We start from the raw sequence: 13,775 nt of genomic DNA on the forward strand, positions 1-13,775 counted from the left end.
CAATTTAACCGCCAAGTATGATTTCAGGATTGTGTCGGCCCTAACTTGGTGTGAAATCATAATGAAAGTCTTTGCTCACGTCCGTCTGTCGAGCTTAACCCATTAAGGCCTGAGGTTCCGATTCTACAAAATGTCTTCTAAATCCTAACGGTTTTCTGAAAAACGTTTGTTACTGTATCAGTGGTTCTCAAACCTTTTCATGTCAAGGACCCCCAAAATTATATGTATTTGGCCGCCGACCCCCCCATCTCAAAATATGTTGTTCCAGGGACCCCCCCAGAAGCAAAGATTTAAGTTAAAAATGATTTTAGTTTAAAATGTTAAAAATGTGCTTTAAAAATATATGTATTCAAAGATTTGCACTGCACTCGGTGCCGAACTATGAGCTTGTATATCTGCTATTTTTGAATAGCCAAATAAAACTAAAATGACACAGTTGCGTTCCTGGATTGAATGGGTTAACCTTACTTTTCTCTAACCAGGATAATCTCCAGCTTACAGACACAATGTTGCCGTGTTTATTGCTTTATTTCCGTTTCTCATCCTTCCTTCCCTCATTCCCGCCTGGGGGACGTTTTCTGCATAGCTCTATCGTCAGCCTGAATCTCATGTGACAGTAAACCACCGGGCGAGTCTTTCAGAACCGATCCAGAACCTATTAACCCAGACTCACGAGTCAGGCTTTTATGTAAATGTGAAGTTAATTGCTGTGGTGAATTGTGAATGATCAAGGGGCGAAGGGAAGAATGTGGCGGAGGAGTGATATGTTGTCTACGTGCACACACACACGCACGCGCACGCGCGCGCAGAGGTTCACACAGTGGAATTTCTCTGGTGAGTGTATTGCATTCACTGATGTTGTTGTCGTGTTCGTTCTCTCTCCCCTGCAGTACCTGAACAGAGGATGCACAAGGTTCTTTTCCAACAAAGACACAGACAAACAGATCCTGCAGAATCGCAAGAGTTCCGAGGTACAGTACACCGTCTCATTCACTCTGTCCTACCCTAGCATCTCTATGCACTTTTCTTTTCAAGACAAAGTTCTAAGTCAGTGGAGTGTTGTTCTACTAGAGCAGTGTATATCAACCTTTTTTGTGCCAAGGCACACCTGGCATAGCCAAAAAATCCCAGGGCACACCTAGATATACGGTGTATATATATATATATATATATAATTATATATATATATACAGTATATCTATATACACACACTAGGGGTGTGCCGACTAATTTCACGAAACGATACGATACGATATTGGGCACACAACTTCGATACGATTTCGATACGATACGATACGCACTGAACCTCTAGTAACTAGAGGTTCAGGCTGCTCACAACTACGTTGCACCACTGCATCCGAACCGTTATGCCCATATATGGAGATCTCTGTATCGGTCTGTCCTTGTCCCTTTCATGCACATATATGGAGATCCCTGATGTAATCAGTACAGTATATATGCCCATATATGGGCATGCATCCCTTTTGTACCAATATGTGGAGCTGACTGATTTGTTTGTGCCTGATGCCATGGCGACACATTGAGGTTAGACAACACACACTGGGCACTCCTTATATGGTTATGGCTGAGTCATATTAGTGACATGAGCCTGATGACATGGTCTGGTGGTGGTAGAGCCCTGCGCCTGGACTGTTTTCCCAGTCCCGCTCCCACTGAATTTCTGACCATTCACGCCCACGACCGCAGTTAATTAGTGACGCTCCCGTGCGCATGTAGGGGAGCAGTAATATTTCCATCAGACACAAAAACATTACAAACAGAATGAGAGAGAGAGAGTGTGTGAGAGAGAGAGAGGGGAAGAGTGGGTGAGAGAGAGAGACGGATATACAGCCATTAGCACACCGGTCAGCGTGGGCTTGGCTGGACTGGATGTTATTAAACAGAATGCATTATGCACATAAACTGTTGGGAACAATGCTTTGAAATGATGTTCTCCTCTGCATTTAGCCATTAGAGTTGCACCGATTTAATACAATTTTAAGAAGCAGCTAAGTATGCACATTGTTTTAATTTATTATTTGTAGGTATTTTCTTTTGGTGATAGATCATAGTGTATTTGTTTTTTTTTCTACTGTTATTGTACTTTAAAATATTCAGTAATAAATGCCTTTAATTGAAAGGTAATGCATTTTTTTTTGTATTTAAAGTTTTGCTCGGATATCGGCATATATATCGGATATCGAAAAATATCCTAATTGATATATCGGATCGGATCGGAATTGAAAAAACCTGTATCGGTGCATCTCTATTAGCCATAAGATGCACGTCATTAAATCAAGCTAAAGTGCGGGCTGTTTTCCAGCCCGCAAGCATTTAAAAACTGCCTGCTGCCGCAATATTTGCGCTGGGTCCCATTTAGGATCCAAATACTGATGCAGGGCTCTAGTAGTATTAGCATAGCGTATATTGTAGCATGGTATAGTATAATATAGTCTGAATTCCAGGATTCCAGGATTAAAATTCTACAAGGGAACTTAGTTCCACCTCAAAAATAATCTTGTTACGTTTTTTATTTAGAGTACTGATTGATGTGTGTGTGTGAGACTGTGTGTGTGTGTGTGTGTGTGTGTGTGTGTGTGTGTGTTTGTCAAATGACAAATGCCTGTGTGTGTGTGGATAAGCCTCTCTGCAATTCTCTTCCAAATCCATTACATTTTTTTAATCAAAAATGTGATTGAATGCCGTTAACACCACCATGACGAAGTTATGGATATGGAATATAGTGAAACACTATTACCAAGACAATCTCACATATATCATGAGTGTTATTAAAGGTCTGTCCAAGACGAACCTCTTCATGTCCAGGCATCCACTAACACCACCACACACACACACACACACACACACACACACACACACACCCTCTAGGAACGCAGGGAGTATTTTAATTAGGCAGTGCACGGGTCTAAAGAGATGCTCCGCACCACATCAATGAGAATACTTATTTGGCCTCCTGAAATGAGCTCTTTACGTGCCTCCATCGCCTCTTTGATTAATTATGCAGAAGCCTTCCATTCTAGTGGCTGTACACAGAATTCCCCCTCTGTGTCCAGCTAATTAATTAGTATTTTAAGTAAGGGGCAGGGCAACTGTTTCCCCTCTTAGATAGTAAATTAAATTCTTTGATGGTAATTTACTCTGAATGTGCGCATGCATCTTTAATAGGGCTGGGCGATATTACTTCAAATCAATATCACGATTCTTTCCAACGTTTGCCTACTTTCTTTTTTAATGTATTTTGTAATAGTGAAAATAGCCAATCTACGAGCTCACAGAGTAATCTGAAATACATACACCTACGCTTCTCGTTTATTTTATCGATCGAAAAAAGTTATCGATAGAATAATCGCAAAGAAAATAATGCAGATAGTTGCAGCCTATAGTTCATAGTAGCTACACTGTTGCAGAGTTGACGCTGAAGTGGTGCTCAACACGCTTGTTGACGTCATCAAGTGTGCATACGTTTGTGGGAGCAGCGAGAGAGAAAGAAAATTTATAGGAAAATATAAAGGCTTGGATTAACTCTATAACTGCCAAAGACGTTTATAAACGTCTTTGAGAAATTAGCTGTTGCCTGCCAAAGACGTATAAAAACGTCTTGAAAAGATTCTCTAATTATTTAGTATTGACACCTTTTCGATATTCCAAACGAATAAGGAGATAACAATTTCCAAAGATTTGCTGCTCCATCCACTTCAATGTTAAAATTGAAACGGACAAACAATTCACAATGTTTTTTGGTTTGAAACCACTGGTTTTGAGCTATTTTCAAACATCAAACAACACATGACAACAAGGTCAAATTGACCTCGTTGACATTTGTGAAACCACACCTGAATCTCATCTGTGATTAGAAATTTTCTGTGGATCAATCATACTTGAGAAAAATATTTTGTGGCTATGCGAAAAGGTACCAAAATCGGTCAAAACCCTGGCAGAGGCTACAGACTGTTCTGAAAAAACTCTGGCAGGGTAAGAGTTAAAAAGAATAGGTTACTTGGCCGATGGGCAAGACTTTGTTTTTCCAGAATCGAACATAAGTCGTGCACGTCCAAAAGACCACTTGAAGGCAGGAGCTGGCCCCAAAGTGAACTGAGATCAAAGCGCTATAGAAACAGAACACTGTACTGTAGCTCCCATTGCAAAACTTTTATTTGTAGAGTCTGAAGAGGAGCATGGGCCCGAAACGTCACTCTGTGTTGGTTAACTAATAAAGTTTTGCAAAGGGAGCTATAGTTCTACTTCTATGTCTCTGAAGAATTTGTTTTCCCCCCATTACAAACAGGAGTTGTGTGGAGATGAAGCCAGCTTATTTTTGTATAGCTTTTGTTGCTCGTCATGCGGCGACAAGTGTTTGTATGTCGCTGGCTTCCATTAAAAATGGCTTGTAGCCTGTCGCTTTGTCGCTGCTATTATATGCTAGATATGTTGTGAGCTTGTAGATCAGCAATTTATTCATATATTATATATTTTTTTTACATTTTGAAAACATTTTACAGCATTTGGTTGAAAGTGGTTCAACATGTGCTTATTCCCAGAATAAAGTCCCTGTTCCAAATAGGCCAGACATCCAAACGGCGGTGCAGAGGAGTGCTACATGGAGACATTATTTACATGGGTCCTCCTGGGGGAGGAACCAGGGAGTCCCAGTAGAGGATTTGTCTATGGGACAAAGGGATCATTAGTTTTGACCTAGTTGGAGCACCAGAAGGGTGGGGTTTACCACATCCAGACCATATATTTAAGCTTGTAGATCTGATATTTTCATTATTTTTGCATGGCACCACTGTGCGATCAAATATAGAATAATGCCCAAGTGGTTAATCGAATCGTTGATATATATATTAAAAAAATAAGCTTTTATCAAAAGTAATAGATAGAATAATAGCTAAGAAAATAATTGAGAGTTGCATCCCTAAATGATCAATATTAAATTGACTTCAAGCATTCTGTGAGTCTTTGAATTGCGCCCCATGGGAGACTCCCCTCGTCTGGTACAATCAGAAGAAAACATTATTTCTGAATCCAAAGGTATAACGTATGTCTCTTCACATTGCCTCATATAATGACCAAAGGTATAACACAGGGGTCTTCAACGTTTTCAGGCCAAGGACCCCCTAGCTGAGAGAGAGATGAAGCAGGGACCCCCTCTTTATTGTATAAAATTGTGTTTCAGATAAACTTTTGCTGCTCTTTTTTCCCTCTACACCTATAACTCTTTGCCAAAAATAGCCGATCTACAAGCTCACAACTCCTCGCAGTGCGAGGCGTTGTGAGCTTGTAGATCTGCTTTTTGGGGCTCAAGTTCTCCTCAGAAAAGGAATGCTAGGGTTCAAGTGGTTAATATAAAAAAAACTAAAAAACATATCACAAAGATTTGGCGGACCCCCTGTATTAACTCTGAGGACCCCCTAGGGGTCCCGGACCCCCTGTTGAAGACCCCTGGTATAACGTATGTCTCTTCACATTGCCTCATATAATGACCAAAGGTATAACGTATGTCTCTTCACATTGCCTCATCTTGTATCACACAGGACAATAAGGTGACTTGCTGTTCCTCTCTGTTTTAATAACGGACGCCCCCGTTGATTTTGAAATAGATGTGAACTTTGAGATGTTTGATCACTTGGTGTGTGAGTGTAGATAGATACCTTAGTGCATGGTGTGCAGTGTTTCTTCATTTGCCTCTTTCTCTATCATCTCTTGTTCTACAGTTCCCTTGCTCTTTAATACAGTATGCAGTTCTTTACTGTAGCTCTGAATGTCACAGGTCTCATGGTATGTCTTAAATTAGTTTATTTGCTAAATGTTTAAAAGCACCAAATCAAAGTGATTAAAACTAATGAATGAAAAGACTAATTAATCAAAAACCATACAAATCTTCAAGTGACTTATACAGTAGCAAGTAAGCAGCAACCAAGCAATTTAGACAAATGAATTGGATAACAAAGTGGTTTTAGAGAGTTTTTGCTTTGGAACCATTTACCCTTTCCCACAAAATAATGACCCATACTGCAGAAAGAGAAAGAGTAGAGGACTTGGCTAAGATATATATGCACTTAATTTAGGAGAGAGTATCTCAACTGTTCTGGGCTAATATGACCCCAAGGAACAACTTAGGAACTGTGAGAAATTCTCTATCCAGGACGAAATACCCGAAAATGACCACGTCCTTTTTTAAATGACGATTGCAAAAAAACTCTCACTCTCAAAAAAGCAATAAAAAACTAAACAAAGAAACATCCCTTACATTCCTGTAGACAGGACAATTAAACAAACAAATTCATTTTTAATTTCCCCTAGCTCACACAATAAACAAAGTCTGTCCGCCTCTAGAGTGACATAAACACGGCTGGTATATTTTTCTTTATTTTGTTTAGTTTATACACGTCCCATTGAGACATACTGTAGATCTCTTTTATGAGGGAGCCCTGTTCAGGGTACCAATACAAAAGTTACAGTTAACAATTAACAAAAGCAAAGCAGAAGCATTTAATACGTCCCTTAGTTTGGGAAGCAGGTGCACTGTCCAATGGAGTCTACCATCAAATCAGTCACTAAAAGACCCAAGAGAGAACCTTAGCTTAAGGGCACGGCCCCACTGCACTTTTATTTTACCTCTGGGGCGGAATCTGCCAATGCTTTGTCAATGCAAATGCGTGGATTCTTGGAAAAAATCTGCAAGACCATGAATCCACGCATTTGCATTGACAAAGCATTGGCAGATTCCGCCCCAGAGGTAAAATAAAAGTGCGGTGGGGCCGTGCCCTAACCACTTAAACCCTATATGGTTGAATACCAGTGGTGGAAAAAGTACTCAAATGATTTACTTGAGTACAAGTATCAATACTGCAATGTAGAAATATTCTGTTACAAGTAAAAAGTCCGGGATTCAAAATATACTTGAGTAAAAGTATAGAAGTATTGCCATCAAAATGTACTAAAAGTACCAAAAGCAAAAGTATTCATTATGCAGAATGTCCCATTTCAAGTTTTCAAATGTATTAAAATCTTTTGAAAATAGCATCTACAAGCTCACAATGTGTCGCATCGTGAGCTTGTAGATCAGCTATTTTCAAATAGCCAAAGTCCTATATATAGGGCCGAAGTGGTTAATGTATGTTTTGTAATAATAATCAAAATCTACAAAGTAACTAGTAACTCATGTTTTCAAATAATTGTAGTGGAGGAAAAGTACAACATTTGCCTCTGAGATGTAATGGAGTAGAAGTAAAAGTACTGTAAATGGAAAATACTCCGGTAAAGTAAAAAAAGTACCTCAAAATACAGTACTTGAGTAAATGTACAAGTTACTTTACATCACTGTTGAATACTAGTGTATTTTCATGTTGTCTGTTATTGTGGGGAAAGCTTTCGCTGAGAATAGCTGATCGACAAGCTGCGACGTGTTGTGACTTGTGAGCTTGTTGATCTGCTATTTTCTGCAAAAGCTTTCCCCACAATACGGATGCTGGGGTTTAAGTGGTTAAAGGGATAGTTCACCCAAAAAAAAAAAAAATTTGATGACCAGTGGACGGTTCCTGTAGGAGACACAAAGGAGACTATTTATGTCTCCGGCGGTCATCAAATTATTGGTTTAGGAATGCGACAAAAAAAAAGAAAAATCTGTGAATTCAAGTCTCCATGGGGTGACTAATCGATAGTCATTTTGTCGACTAATCGATAGTCATTTTGGGGGTGAACTATCCCTTTAAGCTTCAGATCCGTCTGCAAGTTATTCCAAGCTGCAGTCGCAGCGCACCAAGTTCTGTATCAAAGGGCTAGTGCTAATGTCCCTGAACGTTAGTGTGCACATACTCTAGAGATCTTTGTCTTTTGTTTAAATTATACTCCACATAATAAGCTTCTACACCGCAAGCGTCTCTCTTTATGAAGCAATAAGTTCACAATTTGTGTTCATACTGTATATCAACAGACCGCTTTTCTCTGTACATGAGAAATGTTTAGCTCCTAATCTCGTGAATATCAACAAGTTGAAACTGTTCAGGAAAAATGAATAATAAATAAATTACAGCCCACACAACGAACCCACTTTTGGCTGAGGAGCGACCGGATGAGAAACGAATGTTGCTGAAAAAAAACCTTGTATCTCCATATTTAAACTCTTATGTTTTTTTTTTTCATTGTAAATTAATGTCCTACTTCGTGGTAGAAAAGTGTTGCTCGGTAGTAGCCCAAATAGAACAAGCTCATCGTCCACTCTGCCTTTTGGGTTTGGTAAATATTTAACAGACGAAAAATTACGAGCTTGTGACTAAAATTACAAACTACATTTGATCTATTGGAACTATTTGTTTCTCCCCCATTTCCTCCAAAATGACTTTGGACATACGGGGTTTCCTCCCGACTGTGACGATATCAGACGTTCAGTGCTGAATGTTAGCAGACAACCATCAGCCACGCTCCTCTCCTCTCAGAACACGCTGTACTCAGGGCTCCTTGCTCCAAAGCAATGTTTCTTAACCCATTAAGACCTGAAGCCCATTCTAAAAATTTCTTCTAAATCCTCCTCCTAAAGTTTTATGAAAAAACTTATGTTGCTATAGTGGTGCTCAAACCTTTTCATGTCAAGGACCCCCAAACATTATATGTTTTTGGCCCGCCGACCCCCATCTCAAAATATGTTGTTCCAGGGACCGGCAGAAGCAAAGATTTGAGTAAAAAATACCTTAAAAAATATAATAATATATTAAAAGATTTACGCCAATTTATTTGCTTTCCCGGTTTTAATGGGTTAACTGTGTCCTTAGGGAAGAGGAGAGAGCGCTGCTGGCTTTCATTCTAGCCGTCTAATTGCAGAGACTTAATTTAGACCTGGGACACAAGGTACTGTAAATCCCACTTAACTACCCGCTGGAATGGGAAGCCAGCAACAGTTTTATGTCCCCAGGGCTGGCAGTGCGAGAATCACTGCTTCTAAAGAGAGACCGACCCTGTACCAAAAGTACTGCAGAAAAAAAACGGTTTGGGATAGTCTACTGGGGATAGGTTCCATATTTACATTTGCATATACATTCATATATTATATCTTTATTGAGTCTATATATAGATTTCAGAGGCGGTTTATTCATGAGGTGAATATCTACCGCATTGAAAAAATGATTATTACTGTTAATTTCTGCCACTAGACACCAGTGGTGTAAGGTGCATTGGGGGTTGGCTGGTAAGAGTCAATAAGAGTTCATTTGGTTACAGTATACACTCTAGAGTCTAGAAGTAACAAATGGATATATTAACACTTAATATAATATAATATGATAATATAAATTTTGCTTATTAGAATTCAAGATCTTAAAGGGATATTGTCAGATACAATTAATATCAAATATCTAAATACTGAATCAAGCAACTTAAAAACTGTCTGGGGTGCTCACAAAAGCCCGATTAGACATTAAAATGACACCGAACATGAAATATCCCTTTTAATTGTCATTGAAAAAAACCAAAAATAGTTAATTGTGGAAGATGTTGGCTCATTTTCCAGGTTCATTTATTATTTAAGGACACAACCAGTTTGACTATGAAGCCCGTTTGGTACCTTAATATTTTATTTATTTAACATCATTAAGCTGTGACATTCCTCTTCTGTGGTTGGGTTTGATCGTGCTTTGTACTCTGTGTGTGTGCGCGCATGTATTTTGCTCTTTATAATTTCAAGATTTGATTTGCTGTGCTTTCTCTGCTGTTCAGAAGTGTGTGTGTGTGTGTGTGTGTGTGTGTGTGTGTGTGTGTGTGTGTTGTCTCCTCATTGCCTCACGTCATATAAGTCGCTCATTAAACAAGAATTAATTGGATATTAATTCAATGTGAGAGTGACACAGCTGTCCTTCATCAGCCCTGCTGTCCACAGTTAAATGTATTCAATAATTGAGTTCACATTAAGCAATGTCATCATCTTGAAGTCAATAATTAATAATACAATGACACAAATCACACAGAGAGAGACAAAATATATAATTCTACACTGTGAATGTTAAATTATTATGCAAATATGCTTGTACATAAAGAGATAAACAAGATGGTGTTGGAATCAAGATAGATATATACAGGTCTCTTTTTTATTAATACTTTTATAGTCCGAAATGTAAACAGCACGTGGTACAGTAAGACATTAAGGCTAAAATGATAACACAAAAAAGTCCTGGGGACTAGTTTACATTGTGGTCCTATGTATTCAATTCATCAACATAGCATAAGCAATTAACACAATACATGTCATCAACAAATACAAACATTATGTACAGTACAAAGGAGGCCACCATATTTTGTAGGGTGCCTCCTAATGTATGTACAGTATGTCCCATGTTCTGTCTATGGAAACAGGAGGTCTCTCTCCTCAATTAAGAACCATCATAACTTGATGAATTGTCAACCGATTTTCACGCGGTTTGGTTTGTTACAAATGTCAGACATGGAGTTATGTTATGATTAAAATACTTTTAACCTATATCCGGGACAAACTAGTTGTTGCTATGTATAAGTGTTTATAGTGTTTATATACTGTGTGTTAATGTGTATCAGTATTCATCACCTGCAGACTGTTCTGGGTTTCTCATCAGTTTACACATAAATAAATATACCTAGATAAGTATGCAAGTAAAACCGAGAAATGGATGGAAAAAATGATTAAAGTAAGGACTAGATAGGATTCAATGTAGAATAATAATAACATTGGAGTGAACTGTCACAAACACTGCTTAAACCCAGCCAACCTTTCTGCGTCTCTCAGCACCTGAAAGCGGGACCGCTGAAAGACCCCCTGCTGGACGACATGGGAGACTTCAACAGGATGTGTGTGGCCATGAAGAAGATCGGCCTGGACGACACGGAGAAGCTGGACCTGTTCAGGGTGGTGGCCGGGGTTCTGAACCTGGGCAACATCGACTTTGAAGAGGCAGGGAGCACCTCAGGTACACTTACACCACCTTTAAAACCCATTCAATCCGGGAAAATCCTGTAATTTTATTGTGTACAAACATTTTTTCAATCACTTTAAACATTATTTTATTCTTTGGCTGTTCAAAAATAGCAGATAAGATCACAGCGCGTTACTTAATGCCCAATCTGGGAACCCATCGCCAACTGAAAATGAAAAACAGCGCCCTCTGCTGTTTGTTCTATGTCTGTTGGCTCTGGGCGGACGATAACGTAACACCAGAGCACAAGGAAACCGGTGTTTGTGATGCGCCTTCAGCGCATCACTTCCGGTTGGTGCGACTATGTTTTCATTCCCACTAACAATATTTCTACACGGAACACTAACACCACTTCTCCCAGAGAACATGGATCGTTTTGGTTATAAGCCCACTTGTTTCTATGATGAAAGAGTAAGTTAAAATGTGAATATATTTCCGTGGTTTTGTCTGCTCCGCGGACGCTATTGTTAAATTAGTTTCGGTTTGTTTCGAGGGGGAAAGATCGACGGACATGTGAATCCCGCCCACTACATGTGATTGGGTAAAGCGCGGCCTACTTCCTGATCTGAATGCGCACTCGTTATGACGAACCTCCCCGACAGATTCCAACGCAGTGCAGAAGCTGTTCTTGAGAGATTACTTAATGCCTGGCTTCTGGGGGTCCCTGGAACAAATTATTTTGAGATGGGGGTCCGCTGCCAAATACATATAATTTTGGGGGAGTTCTGAAAGAATTCAAAGAATGCGCCTTTAGCCCCGCCCCCCCTATAAAGGTGAACGGGAGTGAACACCCACAATTCAACGTCAGAGACCGGAGAGAGAGAGGCCATTTCAGCTAGAGACACAGACAGAGGCAGACCTCCTGCTTCTGTCACAGCACCTAGAACACACACACACACACACACACACACACACACACACACACACACACACACACACACACACACACACACACACACAGTATAATCAAAGGTGTTCTTTTAAGCTGGGGGGCTGGGGGCTTGTCAAAGTATGACACTGTAGTGTTAACATCAAAAGCCAGGTGCAGAAGTTCACTTTTAATGCCAAAATAAAGTCAGTTCGGCTCTGTCCAGACAACAATATGACGTTCATTCCGAGGTTTGGGGGTGCCGTCCTAAAGTTGGCTGTATGGTGCCACCGAGATGTTGTTGTGACATTCCAAACTCATTCCAACGTTCCACGGTGTTTCCTTATTCATTCAGCCCAGCTTCAAGTTCATTTTGTCAACAGTGAAGCCAAGGAAACACCGGTACTTTGGAAGAGACACAAGCCAACTTCTAAATGCTTGTGGCCGGGAAATGAGCTTCGCAGAGCGGATAGAGTGTCAGCTGTCTCTCGCTCCCTCTGGCTTCTGTGTGGACGGGCTGGGTAGTGGTAACAGAGAGCCAGCGAGGGGCTGTGAACGTTCAAAACTCGATGTGATTGGTTGAAATTTCGTATATCCCGCCCCCAAATTGCTGTGATTGGTTTAGATGCGCAGAAAGAGTGTTCAGATCAGGAAGCCCATATGAATCTGAGACCTATGGATGCCTCTAAGGGTAAAAAAGGTGTTTTTTTTAAATGGCCGATTAATGCGAGAAAAATATAAACGCGGTTAATTCGCTCATGCGTTAATGTGTCATAACGCGCTAACTTTGACAGCACTACTTCTGTGTCTTTCCTCCAGGATCCTTCTCAGATCATGAACACAGAAGCCACGTCCTAGCTCTCCAGTCACAATGACATCTATGTCATTCGTCCTTGTTCAGATATGTTTCTTTTAGAATCGGCCTCAGGTCTTTATTGGTTAAGGCCTACAGTATATGAATGAAATGAAACTCCTTTATGGATTACCTTTGGGAATTATTATCTGTAAGTAGTGTTGTGTCTGAGTGAAATTCCCAGCTGAACGTGGTTGATATTCTGTAGGATCCTAGGATATTCTGTAGGAGTCACACAAAGGGCATTTTGGGAAAATTTTACCTTAGCGCTAGGTATACTCTTGGTTGCTTGTTTTTGCAGAAAATGCACTTAAGACTTCTGGTGATTAGTAGTTTCGTTCCCTACCTATGTTGAATGCACTTATTGTAAGTCGCTTTGGATAAAAGCGTCTGCTAAATGACTGTAATGTAATGTAATGTAATATAATGTAATTTAGCCGTGTTGTTCATGTGAGCTGTCAGGTGGTCTAAAACCGTTACTTTTCAGGAAATGGTTCAAATGCAGCCAATGTAGTTATTATTTAGTCACAAGCTCTTCATGATACATTGCATTGGTTCAATGTTTACAAAACCCACAGACAGACCTAACCACTTTTGCTTGCACTTTAAACAAAAACGGCAAATCTACAAGCTTACGGCGCGACACGTTGTGAGCTTGTATATCGGCTATTTTTGCTACTTTTGTGTGAAACTGTAGACTGTAGTATCACAAATTAGAGGATTCATTTACCGGAAGAAATTGAATTATGGAGATACGAGTGGGCTATGTCCCGTGGGGCGTTTTGAGAATGATTGAAGGGTTGTGTTTTGCACAAAGTAAATCCTGCTCATTACAGTGTGTGTTCTGTGCTCGGTGAAGGAGCCCCACAGCACCAGTTGTGATGATGTAGTGTTGATTTTTGACAGCAAACTTTTTATTCAGTTTTAGTCATAGTCTTTTGAATCAAATTCCATTTTAGTTTTAGTCATATTTTAGTCATCTGAAATGTTTTACTGTTAGTCTAGCTTTAGTTGACTTCATAAGATTATAGTCGACTAAATCTACAGTTGATATTGTCGACTAAAATGTGTTTTGGCGGCGCCTTGATGGCGTCGT

At 39.8% G+C, this 13,775-nt stretch overlaps 1 protein-coding gene across 4 annotated transcripts in view; it reads left to right on the plus strand.

Moving 5' to 3' along the window:
* Positions 1-13,775, plus strand: part of LOC308102605 (unconventional myosin-VI-like) — a 181,397-nt gene that overhangs the window by 57,660 nt on the left and 109,962 nt on the right. For all 4 annotated transcript variants that reach the window (XM_080452386.1, XM_080452387.1, XM_080452388.1 and 1 more), the window contains exons 10-11: positions 891-971; positions 10,772-10,952. In XM_080452386.1, the coding sequence (XP_080308512.1) occupies positions 891-971; positions 10,772-10,952 (262 nt within the window). The remainder of the gene's footprint in view (positions 1-890; positions 972-10,771; positions 10,953-13,775) is intronic.

Source organism: Gymnoscopelus braueri (assembly GCF_963280865.1).
Source record: "Gymnoscopelus braueri genome assembly, chromosome: 16".
Lineage (NCBI taxonomy): Eukaryota > Metazoa > Chordata > Actinopteri > Myctophiformes > Myctophidae > Gymnoscopelus > Gymnoscopelus braueri.